Raw genomic sequence first — 18766 nt, 5'->3', positions numbered from 1 at the left:
TTACCGGTGCACTCTCTAAGACTTGAATACCCAAAGCTTGTTCGTTGTCAATATCTATAATGCTTTGTCCTTCTACTTGAATAGAATCAAATGTTTGAAGCACCTCTTCAGTTATTGGTTGAGCTTCAACCACATCTATTTCCATTATCTGTTGGCATTTTTCTTGATTGTCTTGTTGAGTTTCTGTATTGACATGTTCAAAGGTGCTTATAGAATCAAAAACTCTTTCTGAAATATCAACAATGAAACGACAGCCCTTGAAGAGTGAATGACTTTTTATTAACTCTATACATGTGTGAAGATCTAAATCTTTGGATACAAGCATTCCCTTGCTTGTTCCCAGATTGATATCAAACCATATCATTGCTTCAAACTTGTCTCTATCCAATTCAATAACTTCAAATACCTGGTTAATGAAATCTTCAAATCGAATTGCCTAAGGTACTAGAACAAGCTTTATTTGATGATCAAGATACTTATAGTCTGCAGTCCATCTACCATTAAAAGCAACTATAATACATATTGTATCCATCCTGCAAGTCAAGAAAATGGAAAATTCAGGAAATATTTATACAACAATCGTGAAGTTAAGGACAAGATGTCCTAAACTTTATCAATACAAGTTGCAAAACAAAGGACACCATGTCCTTAATATTTAGAACAAAAGTCATGAAGTTAAGGATATCATGTCCTAAACTTTATCAATACAAGTTGCAAATACAGGACACTATGTCCTTAATATTTACATAGTAGTCATGAAGTTAAGGACATCATGTCCTAAACTTTATTAGTATAAGTTGCAAAAACAGGACACTATGTCCTTAATTTTTACACAGTAGTCATGAAGTTAAGGACATCATGTCCTAAACTTTAATCAGTACAAGTTGCAAAAACAGGACACTATGTCCTTAACTTTGATGTGTGCAGTCAAAATGTTAAGGACATAGTGTCCTTAACTTGGATGTGTGCATTGTAAAAGTTAAGGACATGATGTCCTTAACTTTGATGTGTGCAGTGAAAATTTTAAGGACAAGTTGTCCTTAACTTTGATGTGTGCAGTGTAAATGTTAAGGACAAGCTATCCTTAACTTTGATGCATGCAGTGAAAATGTTAAGTACATGGTGTCCTTCACTTTGATGTGTGCAGTGAAAATATTAAGGACATAGTGTCCTTAATATTTAGAACAACAGTCATGAAGTTAAGGACATCGTGTCCTTAACTTTATTAATACAATTTGCAAATACAGGACACTATGTCCTTAATATTTAGAACAACAGTCATGAAGTTAAGGACATCGTGTCCTTAACTTTATTAATACAAGTTGCAAAACACATGACACTTTATCCTTAATATTTTTTAGAACATCAGTCATGTTAAGGACACCAAATCCTTAACATTATGTCCTCAATATTTACAGAACAATCACAGAGTTAAGGACGCGATGTCCTTAACGTTATCAATACAGAAAAGAAAAAAAAATAAATTCCTAGCATCTTATTCTTCAGTAACGAAATAAAAATCCACACAAACACACAAAAACATATAGAGATATCTGAAACTTTAGAACTTACTGTAATTTTATGGTGAATTTTGGACGAGAAAGTTGAATTCTGAACTTAGACAAAAAGTTTGAAATCGGAAGAGAAGCTTCTGCAATTTTGGACGATCACAACAATTCTCTGTACGTAAGTTTGAGCTGCTGCTGATCGTGAATAAGGAGTGTATGTATCAGCGAAATCCTATATAGCAGAAGGGTATTTTCGTCCGAGCGGGTAAAAGTTTATTAAAGCAGTGGCTAAAGACTAAATACATTTAAAATAGTGGCTTAAAAGTAAATACATGTGTTGTTATTGACTATCTGTGCACATCACCCCTCATTTTACATCATAAATTCAAAAGTCTTTCTCTCTTTTTTTAAACTTTGTGCTCGGTGAAATGAGTTCAGGTAAATTGAAATTGAAAGTAAAAGGAATATGTAAATACAGTGTCTGTTTCCTCGTTCTCAACACCTTCTTGGCTTTGACCTCAGCAATTAAGAAACATCTTCGGTCTTCCCTTTTATTACTTCCAAATTTTCCAAAAGTTTGGAAAGAAAGAAGATGGATGAATCAATCAGTAACAACTACAAGGAAAGCCTCCTGCAAGATCAATCCTCTTCAAGAACCAAAAGGAAACTACGTTTGATAATCTGTCTGGTAACTCTCTTCACTCTCATAATTGCTGCTATCATCTCTGCTTCAGTAATACTTAAACAAGAAACAGAGTCCAAATCACTGTTCTTTAACCCAACAAATGCTATTACAGCAGTATGTGAGCTCATCAGCGAAGATCCGGACTCGTGCTTTGACTCTATTGCTTCACTTTATGATGCCCAAATCCCATTATTATCATCTTGGTCAAATGGAGATTCTAGAATTAACCCATCTCGGATCTTTATTCTTTCGCTTTATGCATCAAGAATTGTGCTTGTGAATGTCGTTTCCTCAATTGAAAAGACAATTTCAGTCAACCCCAAGACTGTTGGGGTGTTGAGAAATTGCCAAGGAATGATCAGATTCTCTCTAAAGCAACTCAATGAATCAGTAGTGAGTTTGGGCGTTGACCCAGATGAGAAAATCCTGACAATTAACAAAGTTGTTTGGGATTTGCAACGGTGGATTGGGGAGGCACAGGGTCAAGTACAGAGGTGTGTTGATTTATTGGAGGACATTCCGTCGACGGTTGCGGTGAATATTAATGCAGCCCAGCAAAACATGAGGAACAGTAGAGGAATATTGCGAAAAGTGGATGACATTTTCGACCTGTTTTATCCAAGAATAGGAACAGCATTAGGTTCTTTAATTTTGGAATTTGAGTATGGGCTAACTGTTTGGCTCTTTTGCTTTGAGTATTTGCTCTTGGTTTTTCTTTTTTGCCTGGTTTTACGTATATATTGATCTCCATTTAGTTCCAATTGTCATTTTTCCGTTGCTGTGACATGTTTAATTAATTCCAAAAAGTGAGATGAAAGAATCTTTTTTCTTTTTGGTCGTCAAAATAAAGAATCGTTTCTGATAATTTTGCCTTTTTAGTATGGTCAATTAATAGTCTCCTATATTCACTTACAATTTAACTTAAAAAAGATAACTCTACAAATATTTTATATTATTTTTACAGATCTGTCATATATAACATTAGTAATATATTACAAAATAAAATTCCCCAATTAGCTGTTTAAAAGGAGCTCAAAATTTCTCTTTTAACTAAACCATTTGGTTAATAGTCTTGGACTATTCAGAAACTTCTTAGTAGTAGAGTTTACTAGCCCTTGGTTAAGTGCCCATTTGGCCATGAAATTTTTTTCACTTTTTTTTTTAAATCAGTGTTTGACCATAAAATTTTTAATTTTCACTTGAAAATGAATTTTGAAATATTTCGAAAATTTTAAAAACTACAAAAAACTATTTTTTAAAATTTTTACTCAAATCACTCACAAAAATTTAAAAACTAATAGAGAGCTTAGCTTGCCCTACACTTCTAAATAATATGACCAAGGGCTAGTAAACTCTACTACTAGTAAGAAGTTTCGAATAGTCTAAGAGTCTATTTGGACATAAGAAATTTTTTTCTTTTTTCCAAAATTTTTTAATTTTTTTTTAAAATCAACTTTTGTTCATAAAATTCTTTTGGTTAAAATTCAAAATCCATTTGGTTAATAGTCTTAGACTATTCAGAAACTTCTTAGTAGTAGAGTTTACTAGCCCTCGATTAAGAGCCCGTTTGGCCATGAAATTCTTTTCACTTTTTTTCGAATTTTTTTTAATTTTTTTTTTAAACCAGTGTATGGCCATAAAATTTTTAATTTTCAATTGAAGGTGAATTTTGAAATATTTCGAAAATTTAAAAAGCTACAAAAAATTATTTTTCAAAATTTTTTCACTCAAATCAGTCACAAAAATTCAAAAACAACCCAAAATTATATTCATATCCAAATACAGCTCTAATTTTCAAAAAATATTTTTACTTATAAAAAACATTTCAGTTTCTCTCGAAATTTTATAATTCGTGTCCAAACGCCCACTAAGGTACTTGGCTCTCAAGAGTCAAGAATCAACTGCTGAATAAAGTATTTCCCACTTTGACTTTTGGAAAAGCCAGACATAAAGGAGGAGTTGACCAAGTCTCTGGCCACTCACCCCTTAGCACAATATTTTTGAAATAACCAGAAAAAAGCCTCAAGAATTCAGTTCTAGGCATGGAATCGTTCTCCCCCAACAAAATCTCAATGATATCAGTTAAAGATAGCCATAATTTGAATGATCAAACGTACTCAAGAAGAAGAAAGCAACAGCTCAAGTTGTTTATCGCATTAATCATCTTTCTCATCCTCATATTCGCTGCCATTATCTCTGTTTTAACGATGATTAAGCGAGATTATGAATCTGAGTTACCTGCCAATAACCCACACAAGGCAATCGAATCCATTTGCTCCCTGACTCCGTACTACCAGGATTGCTTCAGGTACATGTCTAATTCCCTCTACAAAAATAAAAACCAATTATCATCATCATCAAAAATCGATTCATCTAAGATATTCTCCTTATCTCTTCATACTGCAATTAACGAGCTCAAAAAATTCACTTTGTTTCTCAAATCGAACAATTTCCCTAATGATCAGTCAACCCCAAGTCAATGCGAGTCTTTATTCAACAGTTCAGTGAGTCAACTGAACAGTTATTTGGCGATTATCAACGAGAAAAATTTGACAGTAAAGATGACCTTGAGATCTGAAATGATGAGCTGGCTTGAAACTGAAAGGCCCAAAATTGGGAGTTGCTTGTATTGGTTGGAGTACGAGAAGGAATTGGATACGAAAAACGCAAGAAATAGCTTAATGATTCTGGCAAATATGAACAAGATTAATGAGATGTTTAACCCGTCGATTACTAGTGTCCTAGGTTTTGATTTATTTCGACGCTCGGGGAAAAGCATCTTTGCTTTGTTTCTGTCGGATAAGGAATTCGTAGGTACCGTATGTATTTTTGGATTGCAGTTTATTTTTTTGCTGCTTTTGGTCTGTCTGCTTTTACGTGTATGGTGATACTACATATGTGATTCAATTTGATGTATTATGTGGTTCCTCACTGTTTCGGTTCTCTGGAATTATGAATAAAATTATTACGAGTGTTTCGTTTATCGTTATGCTGTTGTTTCTTTTGTTCGAAATTACCAAGTATATTTCAAGTTATTCAGGGAAGATAACTATAAAGGTTTTTTCCCCGATCAGATTGATTCAGAAAAAGAATTGAACTGAAAATGGGTAACTCTAACTTTTTCTTTTCGTCGAATAGTTTACCACTTTACTGGAGCAGTCTATAGGTTAATTACTGATTTGTTATGCCTCTTTACTCAGTCAGCTCGCCCTTAATGTTTATGGTTTAGAGACCTTTTATTCCTTGGGTATATAGTCATGGCCTCTTCGAGTCATCAAGTAAGTCGAGGAGTACTTTGATTTTAAGAGAACTTTATTACAATCATATTCCGATTCACAATTTGAACTTTATGATTTCAAATTCAAAATTCTGCCACTGCACATCTAATTTACTGGATTTAAAATTTATTTTTGCACTTATTTAGTTGGGTTTTTAACACATATACAGAGCCTAAGTCAAAGTTATTGGGTTCAGATGAACCCGTAATTTCTTCATTGGCTCCGTCCCTGATTACAAGAATAAATTACTATACATTTTAATCCAAGATTATACCTTCTAACTTAAACTTCAAGTACAAAATTTAAGAAAAACAAAGAGTTAATAAAAAGAAATTAGAAAAAGTAATTGTCCCGTTTTATTGTAATACTACTATTTTTATTTTAACAGTCAAGCCATAATCACTATAGTTTTGCTATTAAATATGTAAATAATATTTTAAATATATAAAATTACCGACCGATTTAAGGTTATTTGACTGGAATAATGGAAGATTTTTGAAACTTATGGTTTAAAATAACTCATAAATATTTATGTAAATATAAATTATCTTATTAAGTATAAAATGAGAAATTTAAAATTATATTATTTTTAAATTTAAAAATAGACCATTCTTTTTGAACGAATTAGAATTAGAAAGAAAATGAATTAATTCTTTTTTAAATAGAGGGAGTATTATACTGATCTTGTTATAAAATAAAAGCAATTTAGTAAAACATGAATAAGAAATGTTGTTATGAAATAAAAGCAATTTAGTAAAACATGAACAAGAAATGGAGATAGAGAGAATGAAGAGATTTTCTTCTTCAATTGTGTGTATTTTTTTATCTATTACAAGGTCTTTATATAGGCATGAAAAGTGAAGAAAAATATGTCATTGAATATGTCATTAAGTATAGAAATATGTCATTGAATATGTCATTAAGCATTTAAGAAGATCATGGAGGAAGAGTAGACATCCACCATAATTTAATTTTTCTTATAACACTCCCCCTTGAATGTCCATAGATAATGTGCCTCGTTAAAATCTTATTAGGAAAAAACCCTATGGGAAAAAAAATCTAGTGAAAGAAAAAGAGTACACATGTTTAGAAATACGCCTTTTGGTTTAAAAACCTTGCAAGAAAAACCCATTGGGACAAAACCTTGTAAGGAAAAAAGAGTACAACGCGTATTAACTCCCCCTGATAAGAACATCAATTCACATCTTTGAGCTTTCGCATCCCAATCTTGTACACTAGTTTCTTGAAGGTTGACGTCGGTAGAGATTTGGTGAACAGATCAGCCATATTATCACTTGAACAGATCTGTTGCACATTGATATCACTATTCTTTTGAAGATCATGTGTGAAAAATAACTTTTGTGAAATGTGCTTTGTCCTATCCCTTTTTATGAATCATCCCTTCAATTGGGCTATGCATGCTACATTGTCTTCATATAAAATTGTGGGTAGTTTGTCACACTTCAAACCACATTTGTCTCGAATAAGGTGTATTATAGACTTCAACCATACACATTCTCGACTTGCTTCATGAATAGCAAGTATCTCAGCATGATTAGATGAAGTAGCCACGATTGATTGCTTAGTCGATCGCCAAGATATGGCAGTGCCTCCATATGTAAACACATAGCCTGTTTGAGATCGAGCCTTGTGTGGGTCATATAAATATCCAGCATCGGCATAACCAACAAGATCGAGACTGCAATTATTGCCATAAAATAATCTCATATCGGTAGTCCCTTTTAGATACCGCAATATGTGTTTGAATCCATTCCAATGTCTCCTTGTAGGAGCAGAGCTATATCTTGTTAAGACATTAACTGAAAAAGTTATGTCAGACCTTGTAATGTTAGAAAGATACAATAGTGCACCAATTGCACTAGGATATGGTACTTCGGGACCAAGAAGCTCTTTATTATTTTTATGAGGTCGGAATGGACGTGCTTTATCCATATAAAATCGCTTTAAAATCATGTTAGTGTATGCTGATTGATGGACAAAAATTTCATCTTTCATATACTCAATTTGTAGACCAAGATAAAATTTTGTCTTTCCAAGATCTTTCATTTCAAATTCTTATTTTTAAATAATCTACTGCTTTAGGAAGCTCCCTAGGAGTTTCAATGATATTTAAATCATCAACATACACGGTGATTATAATAAATTTAGATCCAGATCTTTTTATAAAGACACAAGGACAAATTGAATCATTCTTATACCCTTCTTTCAACAGGTGCTTACTCAGTCGATTATATCACATGCGCCCTAATTGTTTCAATCCGTATAAAGATTTTTTGAAACTTTATTTAATAAATTTCTTGGAAACCTTAATATGTTTCAGAACAATTTAAATCCCTCAATGATTTTCATTATACGCATATCACGTTTTTCTTCTATTGCCAGATTAAAACCTGAAATGGCGACATCCACCACAGGAGAACATGTCTCTATATAATCAATGCTAGGATATTTACAAATCTTTTTGTGACACGAGTCGTCTTAATGTTTATCGACTTGACCTTTTTTTTTTTTGCACAAAAATACATTTATACCTCCACTGGCTTTATACTTTCAGGTGTTGGGACTATCCGTCCAACTTCATATTTTTCAGGTGAAATTAATTTTTATTGCGTATTTTTCATTTGGCCAATCATTTATCTGTCCAAATTTCATGATAGATTTGAGCTCAAGATCCTCGTCAATATTAATAATATTGAGCGCTACATTATATTAACAATATCGTCGACGATCATTGTATATCAGTTATACTATTACCCAATAAAGACATAACTTATTGAGATCTCTTTATCTTATTATTTTCAGGTACCTGAGCCTCTCCCATGAGGTCTTATGAAGTGTTATGTCGTGGTGCTATTCTAGAGCACTTGCCTCCTTATTATGACCATCTTGAACATTTGCTCCTCTCTTTTTTCAAGGAGTTTTATCATTGGAACCGATTAGTCTATTATGCTTCATGCATGCCATAGACTTTATTCATTATGAACTTTATTTTATTTGGAGAATTAGCAGCTGAATATGACATTTAGCTTTTGGTCAGCAAATACGACTGGCAATATTTTGCAAATGAATTATCACTTGAACTTCAAGTTCACATTTTCTCGTACGAGGATCTAGATGTACTCATAATAATTCATTACATGCATTACTTTTTCAGCTCCTATTTTCTCCCCTATTGTTGGGATCACTAACACATATCCCTAGCCTTATTTGGGGATCCATCTTTGTGTATTATGGTGGAATAATTAAATCATATAGCACATTCATATTTCTAGATGGAAATTATTTAGTTCCTAACCCTGAACCGATTGTGATAGGGAGAACTTATCATAACTTGGCTAGATGCGTACAAGTGTTGTTGTATATTAAATAATACATCACATACTAAATTTTATTTTGGCAGTTTTGTTCTCATAACCAATGGTTTAGATATAATTTGAGGCATACAATTTCTGCTAAACCAACTTGGATTTAAACAAGTATTATCAAGATAAATCATCATAATTTATATTCTGGAACTATGCTCTAATAATTTGAGCAATCAATCTTGCAAAAGCCAAACTACAAGTTGATAACAAATGAACATGTGACCATAGAATAGATGCATCTATTAAAATCATATAATAGTAAACGGTCCACATGGAAGGTGACTGGGCCCATATATTTATCACCTTTTATTCATTTCAGAAATCAAGGGATTCAATCCCAACTTTAACTGGTATATTATGAGAATAAGCAACACAAGAGAATTCTTGAAGAATCTTATATTTCTTCAATATATGCCAATGTAATTCTCAATTAATTTTTTCGCATCATAATTGAACTGAGATGGTCAACCGGTCATGCCAACTAATATTTATTTCAGTAAACCTCTAGTTTACTTGTGCCTTGTGATTGCATCATCATGCTTATACTTGTGTAGTACAAATAGAAGAAAAGTCAGGCAACCTTTCATATTTACCCGGTATGATTATAGTAATATAAAGATATTCAATCTTCTTTTTATTTATAGTCTCAATATGCCAACCTCTTTGGCTAATATATTTGTAAATCAGAATGTTTCTTTTGAGACTTACTACAATATTAATGTCATGAATAATTTCATTCATTCGGGTAGTAACAAATTAGTTCTCTCAGAGCTCTTAACTGCTTTTGTACTACAAGATCTTTTGTCACACCATCCATATAATGAATGTCTCCTTCACAAAGAGAATCATATCATAATAATTATCATGTTCAAAATCATCATAAGCAAAATAATTTCTTACTTTAATTTCTTATAATAACTTTCATAAGGCTTGACAATTTATTTTTAGCGTATCACATATATGCGACCAATGATATATTCATGTAACTACACACTAATATTCATTATCTTTCTTTGTCTCAAACCTCCCTTAGAGGTGAGTTGTAATATTTATTCAACCATGCACAAATATATTATTATGCATAATCTTTATCACATATATATTTTCATATTCATTTTCAGGAATGAGTATGCAATCTCAATGTTTATCATAAGTCACAATCTCTTCAAAGAATTTCTCCCTTTTTATAATTACCATAGTGATAACTATTATTATTTTGGCCTTTCGCTCGCTCACATTCATTGGTCAACCACTTGTCTTTATTTAGACTTATCATGCACTGCTATCACATTCACTTCAAGAATGGAGCAAATCAAGTGTGACAAGCTTCATGCTTTTTCATGAAAAATACATTATTTTTCTTTAGTTATTATTATTATCAATATAGTGCATTAGGACTCAAACCCAATGCCTTACCTATATAAAGGCATGCTAGGCCATAATGCGTTGGAACTTGAATCCAACGTCTTTTCATCAACATAGTGCGTTGGGACTTGAACATATGGTCTTACCCTCAATCTTTGGCATAATAGGCCAAAATTCACTAGGAATTGCACTCGAGCCTTTAAAATATTATTATTTCATAATTATAGGTATAAGTAAATTAACTTTCAAGAAGACTTATACAACTATTTCAATCTTGAAACAGTTCCTCTGCAACAAAAATGTTAGTTAGGATATATGTCATTTTATAAAAAAATGATACAATCACTTTTACATTTTAATAAATTAATTAGGGGAAAAGTCCAGATAACCTATAACCACTTATATTTCAAAGACTATAAGAACTTCACCAAAAAAAAATTCAATACGGAGGAATGAGCCTTATATTTCCAGCAAAAATATTTAAGACTAAATGCATAATCGTGACTATTATAAATTATAACTATAATGAGTTTATATTGATTGTATATTCGAATGCTAAATTTGCAAGGTACCGTAAAATCACCTACATATTTGATAATTTTGCTTTCAATGAAATACATCATGTGATGGTAAAAATATTATTACTAAATTACCTTAATAATTATCTAACATAGTATGTAAACGGTCAGAACATATATATACATTGGAATATTAATTTTGTCTTATAAGAGATGTAGCAAATAAAGACATACCTTTCCAGTTCTTTATTTCACTGGATACAATTGAAAAAAATATTTTAACTAAACATTGCACATAAAGTTAATGCAAAGATATGAAAGTATGAATGGGTTTAGATGGATGTAAAACTTATCTTTGTATTATCATCTAAGACATTTTTCATTGTATTTGATCTCATTGTCTGCTTATAATCTACATAGTCTTGGCGTAGAAGATTATGAAATGAGCAATTCGTGCTGATAACGTGTTATAAAATAAAAGCAATTTAATAAAACATGAATAAGAAATGTTGTTATGAAATAAAAGCAATGTAGTAAAACATGCACAAGAAATGGAGATAGAGAGAATGAAGAGATTTTCTTCTTCAATTGTGTGTATTTTTTTTATCTATTACAAGGCCTTTATATAGGCATGAAAAGTGAAGAAAAGTATGTCATTGAATATGTCATTAAGCATAGAAATATGTCATTGAATATGTCATTAAGCATTTGAGAAGATCATGAATGAAAAATAGACATCCACCATAATTTAATTTTTCTTATAACAGATCTAAATTTGTGTTCATATTTAGAACATTGAGAGACTAGAGAGTATGATTTTTGATTTGTCGGCAATTTAATGAAAGGAAAAAGAGCAGGACGTGCTTACAGTTGACATTATGTCCGCAGAGTATAACTACCCAAATTCTTATCTAAGTCCTCAAACCGTGCCTTACAACTTTTCCTCCCTCTCTACTCAAAAATCCCGACCCAAACGATCCCTTTTCCCTTTCATTTCTATGGAATCTATGAACTTAGTCAAAGGCTATGGCAAAATTAACCTGTCAGAAGATCCAGCTTCTTCTTTGTCTACTCGCAGAGCCGCCCACAAGCGCCGCCTCACCATCGCCCTCATCTTCACCCTCTTTCTAACTCTACTCATCTGCGCATTGGTCGGCGCGTTTATCCACGCGTCAAATTCCAAAGACCGAACACCATCTGTATCATCCAACTCGGCCGATTCGCTCAAAGCCGTGTGCGCAGTGACTCAGCATCCCGAGTCTTGCTTTGACTCCATATCTTCCCTCCAGAGCAGCCCACCCAAACCCGACCCGGAACAATTCCTGAACCTCTCCCTTCAAGCAACAATTAGAGAATTAAACAACATCTCTTCGCTCCCGAAGACGCTGATCTCGAAAGTCAATGACCCGGGAACAGTGTCGGCGTTGAAGGACTGCGTCAGCTTGTTCGATGACGCGCTGAGTCAACTCAACCAGTCGGCCGAGTTGCTCAAAGTGGGTCCTGGTGAGAAGGCTTTGACGGAGAAGAAGGTGAAGGACATGCAAACATGGATCAGCGCTTCAATGACTGATCAGGACACGTGTTTGGAGGGACTGGATGAAATGGGATCGCCGTTGGTTGGGGAAGTGAAAGCGCGGGTGCAGAATGCTAAAGAGTACATGAGCAACACCTTAGCAATTCTCAGTAATATGCCTAGCCTTCTTCAAAAGTTTGGTATCACTTTGCATTGAGCCTTCAAGCTGTTTCTGTGAGTTGACATTTCAATTGAACACCTTGTACTTTTTTTGCAATTCTTTATCATTGTACCTTCTTTTTTTCTTTTTATTACTGTGTCTTATTTATTATTGCTGGTGTAAATTCATCAAACTAGTTACGTACTAAATTGTAAATTTTGAGTTGTTGTTTTCTTTTTAAAACCACATTTTGTTCATTTTATTAAGATTTTCTTTCACTATCAGTCTATCACTAGTACAATATTAACATCTTCACATCCATATCCAATCATATAAAAATGAACGATGGAGTAATTTTCATCCCAAAAGTGTTTAAATTCATATGTAGACATTATAAAGATCTTTTATACTAAGCCAATTAGAATGGAGCAATGATAAATTTGTCTCATGGTGTAGGTCACAGTTATGAGTCTTGGAATTAGTCACTTTATTTGCGTTAGGGTAAACTACCTATATAACACCCAAAGAGCCTTGGAATTAGCCACTTATATTTACATTAGGGTAGGATGCACCGGCCTTTTTTTCTATTAGAATGAGAAAGACGGTTCCCAATATAAAATCAAGAATTGTGCAACGCCAGTCTGTGTCCTTAGCCACAGCCTAGAAATGTGTTTAAAGCATTTCGCTAGTTTGGGCTCCTGAAATTCTGATTTGTGCAGCTTCGGTTGAGCTTGTTTCTAGCGCTGAAAAACATATTTTCTCACTTTCGGTGTTGCACCAAGTTTATGATTATGATAAATTGAGATGAAAGTATATATTAATTGATCAGAGTTAAGAGATAAAGGCGGACACTTGACACTTTTAATATATTTATTGGTTTGAAGTAAATATTGTGTTAAAGATGCTATTGAAAGTTTGGCGCCTTTTCTCTTGAACCTGGTATGAATTCATAAATCCTTTCACTTCGATCAAACTCAAGTCCTTTTATGTCCCAGGAAAAAGCTAAAAATAAAGCACTAAATGGTTAAGATATCTCACACCTAGATGAGGCTCAGTGCTCAAGATTAACAGACTAAATCAAAAGAGAAAAGGAGAAGAAAAAGAGCAGAAGCTGAAAGAGGGGTTCATTTTCCTTATGCTGCTACTATAGTACTCCACTATTTACCAGACAGAAAGAAAGAGCATGTTTCTGGACCGATGAGTTTTGTTCTGTATTCACTTTTTAGGTGTCATGATTTTCCTTTGCCTACTTGGTCCCCTCCCTCTCGTGACAAAAGGCCGAAGAGTATTTGCTACTAAAAAGCAATCATTCTTTCCTGATTGCGACCAATATTATCACGAATTCAAGCCAAATTTTCCCTATCAGTTGTCAGACTGGAATTCTCCATATTCAATATTTGCAGGCAAAGTAGCATAAAGTCGTTTGTTTGACCCATTTTTTTAGTCGTACGTTCCAGTTACTTTTCTTCTTAAATCACACGATTTTTTGTTCCCAAAAGATTAAATTTCACTAAGTTCTAAGCTAGTAACAATATGATTGTGCAATTTATTTCTTTCTATTTTGTCCATTTCTTTTGGTTGGGGTGAGGGTGATTAGAGGGGTGAAGCTATGTAACATTTCGACAATGTCATGTCATGTTTATCTTATTTTTGAGTTCCTTTGTTGGTGAATTTCAAAAAGTGCAAGTATAGAAAGAGAAAACGTCGTTCCATATAAATTGAAGACAAGTTTAAAGACCACTTTATAAAGGTGGAGCTTTAAATAATACGTAGAATTAATAATTTCTATCATGTGTGTCTCTAACTCCTTCACCCTTAATTGGCTCTTTTTTTCTTTTCATGCACCCTTGGCTCTTGCTCTACCTGAAATATATACAAATTATCCAATATCTGTGTGGAATATATCTTAATTTTATCATGGCTTTGTTATACGCAATGTCCAATCATTAGATCATCACACTTTACCAGAAAGTCCAAGGTTAGCCATATTTTTCCAGCTCAGTGGGATCAACTATCGGATGTTTTTAATTTGTTTCAGAATTACCAACATGAACCAAATACACCAATTAAACATAACTTATATCCATAATACATAAAGATATATATATTTGCGACACGTATAAAACTCTAAGTACCAACCAAGGAGTCGCACGGAATATAACCTAGTGAAGCAGGAAATGGAAATAAAATACTAAAATAAAGGATCTACTAATTAATACAATTTCTTATTTAACAACCACTGAGAGATGCCTATACCCCTGGGGTTTACTTTCTTTTTAAATTTGCTCTTGTAGTGGGGAAGGGGAATGATGGTTTTACTGTTGAAGAAGACTTATTAAAGTGTCTAGAAGATCAACAGTATTTGTGTCCACAGAAGCCAGTATTTGGGAAAGCCTCTCACTGAGATCATCCACCTCATTGTGCAGCATTCTGATGTAATTACACGTCTCCTCTACTATCTTTGGTGCTGGTACCTATCAAAAGTTAAGGAAAAGTAAAAATATCTTAAAAAGTTTGCTAGTTAATGATCCATAAGAAGACACTCTTTGCTCGTAAATCTCTGTTGGGATTTAACAAAAACCTTGGCGCATTTTTTGTCAAGCAAATGGACATTGAGCCTATTTATTTTGAAGGCTAGTCATGAGGCGAGAATTGTTTAAAATAGCCTACTATATATCTACTACTCCTTTGCACGCGCAGGGTTGGACATCTACGAAGACAATATAACATGGGGCTCAATGTTAGATAAATCAAGAATAATAGGGAAGGATCTTACTCTTACACCATGGGAAGAAAACGAACCTTACGCCTAAGTTAAACCCAAATTTTAGCTCATATGAGGTGAGAATTACTCCGGACCATTTTAGGAGACAACAATTCATTTTCTTGATAAAAATTGTAGGACAATCCAACAGTTTTCCAACGACACATTTGGTAAAACATTTCTATACATTAATTCTGTATTATTTCTGTGTGAGCTTAATAATCACCACTTTTTATGACTTACTTGACAAACTTAATGCGAGTTATTTCGTAGTTTCTGCTTACTTTGATAACCATATATGTATTTGTAGGTCTTTCTTATCTCTCTTCATTGTTTCCCCATGCAGCTGTACATTTACAGTACTAGCGGCAATTAAATAGATTGTGCATTCAAGTAAGAAAAATTAATGACAATAGTCCTATACTGCACATTGTCTACCATTATTATGGCAAAGAACTAGACTATAGGAAAAGGAAAAAAGAAAACAAAAGTAAAGAAATAAAAAAGATAATAAATATAGGACGACGTACCGTCGACGTGCAACGTGAAGAGGAATTTGGCAAAAGAGATTGCAGTTTCAAGACGAGATCATTAATCTCATCTTGACTGAATCTTGAACTTGATCTTCTACTGCTAGACATTACTTTTTCTAGCTATATTAACCTAGCTCCTTCACTTGCCTTCTTTCTACAATGATAAGAATAAGCCAAGTGAGAAGTTAAAGCGAAGAGGTTTGATTTGCTTTATAAGGCCGTGTAGGGTGAGGTTTGGACAAAATCTAAAGATAAGACAAAACCACAAAAGAGGTCCCTTCCCTACAAATTTTCCCTCAACAACAACAACATACCTAGTTTAATCTCATTAGTGGAGTCTGAGGAAAGTAGTGTGTGCGCAGACCTTACCCTTATCTTGTACAGACAACGGCATATGCAGGATTTTGGGTGTAATAATTTGAAGAATTGAAAATGAATAAATCGCTATAATGACAAGCGGTGTCATTTTCTATACGTATCCCCAATATTTTCATTTTTCTGATAAATATCTAGGAAAAATTTCGATGAAGCGGTATCCCGTGACACTGCATGATATAAAATGCATATGCCCATATGTACATGTAAAAGAATTTTTCCGATAGATCTTCAACTCAAGTCACAAAAATATCGAAAAAAAAAGGATACAGTAATAAGGAAGAAAAAAAGGAAAAAAGGTTATTGGATGAAGGTACGTGAGGTTATGAATAAAAGAATAGTAGAAGCTACCTAAACCTAAATCAACATTAGAGTGTTTCCATTTATATTAATCTTGACCCAATTATGTGGGCCTTAATTAGGACAAACTATCAACTAATGATAATTTTAAAAGAAGCTCAAACTCACGACCAAATTTCCTAATTTAGATTACTAAAGTCTGAACATTCCATCACTTAATTGGTGAAGTGTACTAAATAAAGATGTTAGTAATAAGAATGCCACCAGAAAGATTCCTTGTCTCTCTCTTCTGTTTTACTTGTTTATTTCATAGTACTTAAGTGGGACTATACCCCTACTCCTGTCTCTACTTTGCCTTCTCCCTTCCCTTTTAGAAATTTTGAGATTTGAGTCACATCTTTCCACCAGCATTTCTAGTTTAACCAAAGTAGAGTATTCTTTTGCAGACAGCACTTATTTTTATTCGTGTTTAATACTTATGTTTTTAGTATATTTATCAACTACTCTCAAATGACTTTGGAACTATCTGTAGACACAAAACTAAAAAGGTGGTGCATTTATGTTATCTCTATATGTATTATAGACATAATGTATGTATATTAACGTTTTTGTTTTTCAGATTGGGAATCAAAACGGATGCTTCTAAAAGACAAAATGAAAGCAATTTTATAAATGTTGATAATGATTAGAGGTTTCGAGACAAATTAAACGCCACCATTGGTTTCTATATATTAGGAACGAATTAACAATTTTGGGGGCCGCTTCTAAAGCTGTCTTTTGTTATAAAAAAAAAATCCTTTAGTGATCTATTTTTAATACAATATTTTTTTAAAATTTTTTACTGCAATCTTAATTAGACTTCTTTTTAAATATTACTATTATTAAAAGCTCATGTTAACACGGACAAGGGATAGTAGCGAACTATAGCTAGCTAGCTAGGCTATAATAATGGATGGAAAAAGTAGAAACTCTTTTCGAGGAAAACAAGGTATATATACGCAAATGATTATTTGTGACCTGAGAGTCTAAGACCACCTGATCTTTGGCCAAGGGATTTGAAAATTTGAAGTGGTTCATTGGTTGTAGCATTGAACTGTCTAATCCAGGTGGACTATGGCAAGGGAGTTGAAAATCTCCTCAATTGTTTAATGTTTGAGGTAACTAACTAGCGAGAAAAGTAGGGTTCAAATAATTTGGTTCGACCTATTTTAGGTTAGGTTTGCTGAAGTTTCTATATTAAGGTTGGCAAAGGTTGAATTAACAATTCAGAATGTCATGGTTAGTTCACCATTGACGCTGTGCCCTTTTTTTTTTTTTTTTTTTGAAATTTTGACTTATAAAAAGAAATAGAAAAGGATGATTGATAGCTAATTAAGGGAGGTGCATGCATTACATATCCAGCATGCGAGAGCTAAAAACCCTACTCATAGAATCCAATGTGAAAATGCATTTCGTAACGTTTTGAAAATCTCGATTTAAAGAAAATACATTTGATGGTAGTCGATCGAGCTTAAAATGCATCTCAGGCTATGATTTGGGAAGCCTAATCACTTGACGTATTCAAGTAATATAATCTTACAAGTGGAATCTGGAAAAGATAGTGCGTATACAGACTTTACCCCTATTTTGTATGAGATAAAGAAGTTTCCAATAAACCTCGTCTCAAAGAAAGAAAAAAAATATTAGTGAAAAAGTTGCATGTTAGAAATATTGGAGAAAGGAAACAATAATGACAACAAGATAATGAGGTAGCCAACACAAAGGATCGATGCAGTGTTAGGTGTTTGTCCTGATTTTCTTACCATATTTGGTTTTCCTATCTCTTGAAGGAAAGAGCAACATATTTACCATAATTGGATTTTCCTTCTTGTAGAAGGAAATTATAAATCTCCCATATTTAGCTAATCCCTTTTCATGTAAGAAAATGTTTGAATTTCTATAAATTGAGGATACTTCTTTCTCATTCAGTAGCATCCACAATGTAGCCATATGGGGTTTGGGAGTCGTGTTTAGGGGGAAAACTTTACGGGACAAGTGTTAGTATGTCACTTGTGTTTGCCTCTTCGTGAGGTTGTTCTCTCGATATTTTGTACTCTCTTTTTATATAGTGGATTGCTCATCTCCGCCGTGGACTAGGTCAATTGGCCGAACCATGTTAAATGTTTGTGTCTCTATCGGAGACTGCCATGAAAGTGCTTGAGCTAAAGCTTGGACATAGTTAGAAGAGAGAAGAGAGACTAAGGAAAATGAGAACTCTTGTATCTCTGTATTGAAGAAGGAAGCTACCGTATTAATATATTGTTCTAAACAAACTAATTCACAAATTATATAATTACCCTCTACACTGTAACTACTTAACTACCCTTGTGTCTATATCCTCA

General features: G+C 33.3%; 2 protein-coding genes and 1 long non-coding RNA gene across 3 annotated transcripts; 2 read left to right on the top strand and 1 right to left on the bottom strand.

Moving 5' to 3' along the window:
* The first annotated feature begins 1570 nt into the window (after positions 1-1570).
* Positions 1571-3058, top strand: LOC107828158 (uncharacterized). The gene is made up of 2 exons (XR_012708358.1): positions 1571-2196; positions 2306-3058. It is a non-coding gene; the product is annotated as an uncharacterized LOC107828158 (long non-coding RNA).
* Positions 3059-11738: 8680 nt separating this feature from the next.
* Positions 11739-12470, top strand: LOC142179873 (pectinesterase 1-like). The gene has a single exon (XM_075250761.1). The coding sequence runs from the start codon at positions 11739-11741 to the stop codon at positions 12468-12470; it is 732 nt and encodes a 243-aa protein (XP_075106862.1).
* A 1982-nt stretch (positions 12471-14452) lies between these two features.
* On the bottom strand, positions 14453-15874 carry LOC107828161 (transcription factor ILI5-like). The gene is made up of 2 exons (XM_016655425.2): positions 15708-15874; positions 14453-14887 (listed from the first exon to the last, which is right to left on the bottom strand). Exons 1-2 carry the CDS (start codon positions 15816-15818, stop codon positions 14729-14731), a joined length of 270 nt encoding a protein of 89 aa, XP_016510911.1. The 5' UTR covers positions 15819-15874; the 3' UTR covers positions 14453-14728.
* Between the last annotated feature and the right edge of the window lie 2892 nt (positions 15875-18766).

This window comes from Nicotiana tabacum, chromosome 4 (assembly GCF_000715075.1).
Source record: "Nicotiana tabacum cultivar K326 chromosome 4, ASM71507v2, whole genome shotgun sequence".
In the NCBI taxonomy this organism is placed as follows: domain Eukaryota; kingdom Viridiplantae; phylum Streptophyta; class Magnoliopsida; order Solanales; family Solanaceae; genus Nicotiana; species Nicotiana tabacum.
This window is presented reverse-complemented; position numbering and strand designations above follow the sequence as displayed.

Coding starts and splice junctions, on each gene's coding strand:
- LOC107828161 (XM_016655425.2), bottom strand. CDS start 15,818: ATGTCTAGCAGTAGAAGATCAAGTTCAAGATTCAGTCAAGATGAGATT. Junction 14,888..15,707: donor CTTCACGTTGCACGTCGACG/GTACGTCGTCCT, acceptor AACTTTTGATAG/GTACCAGCACCAAAGATAGT.
- LOC142179873 (XM_075250761.1), top strand. CDS start 11,739: ATGGAATCTATGAACTTAGTCAAAGGCTATGGCAAAATTAACCTGTCA.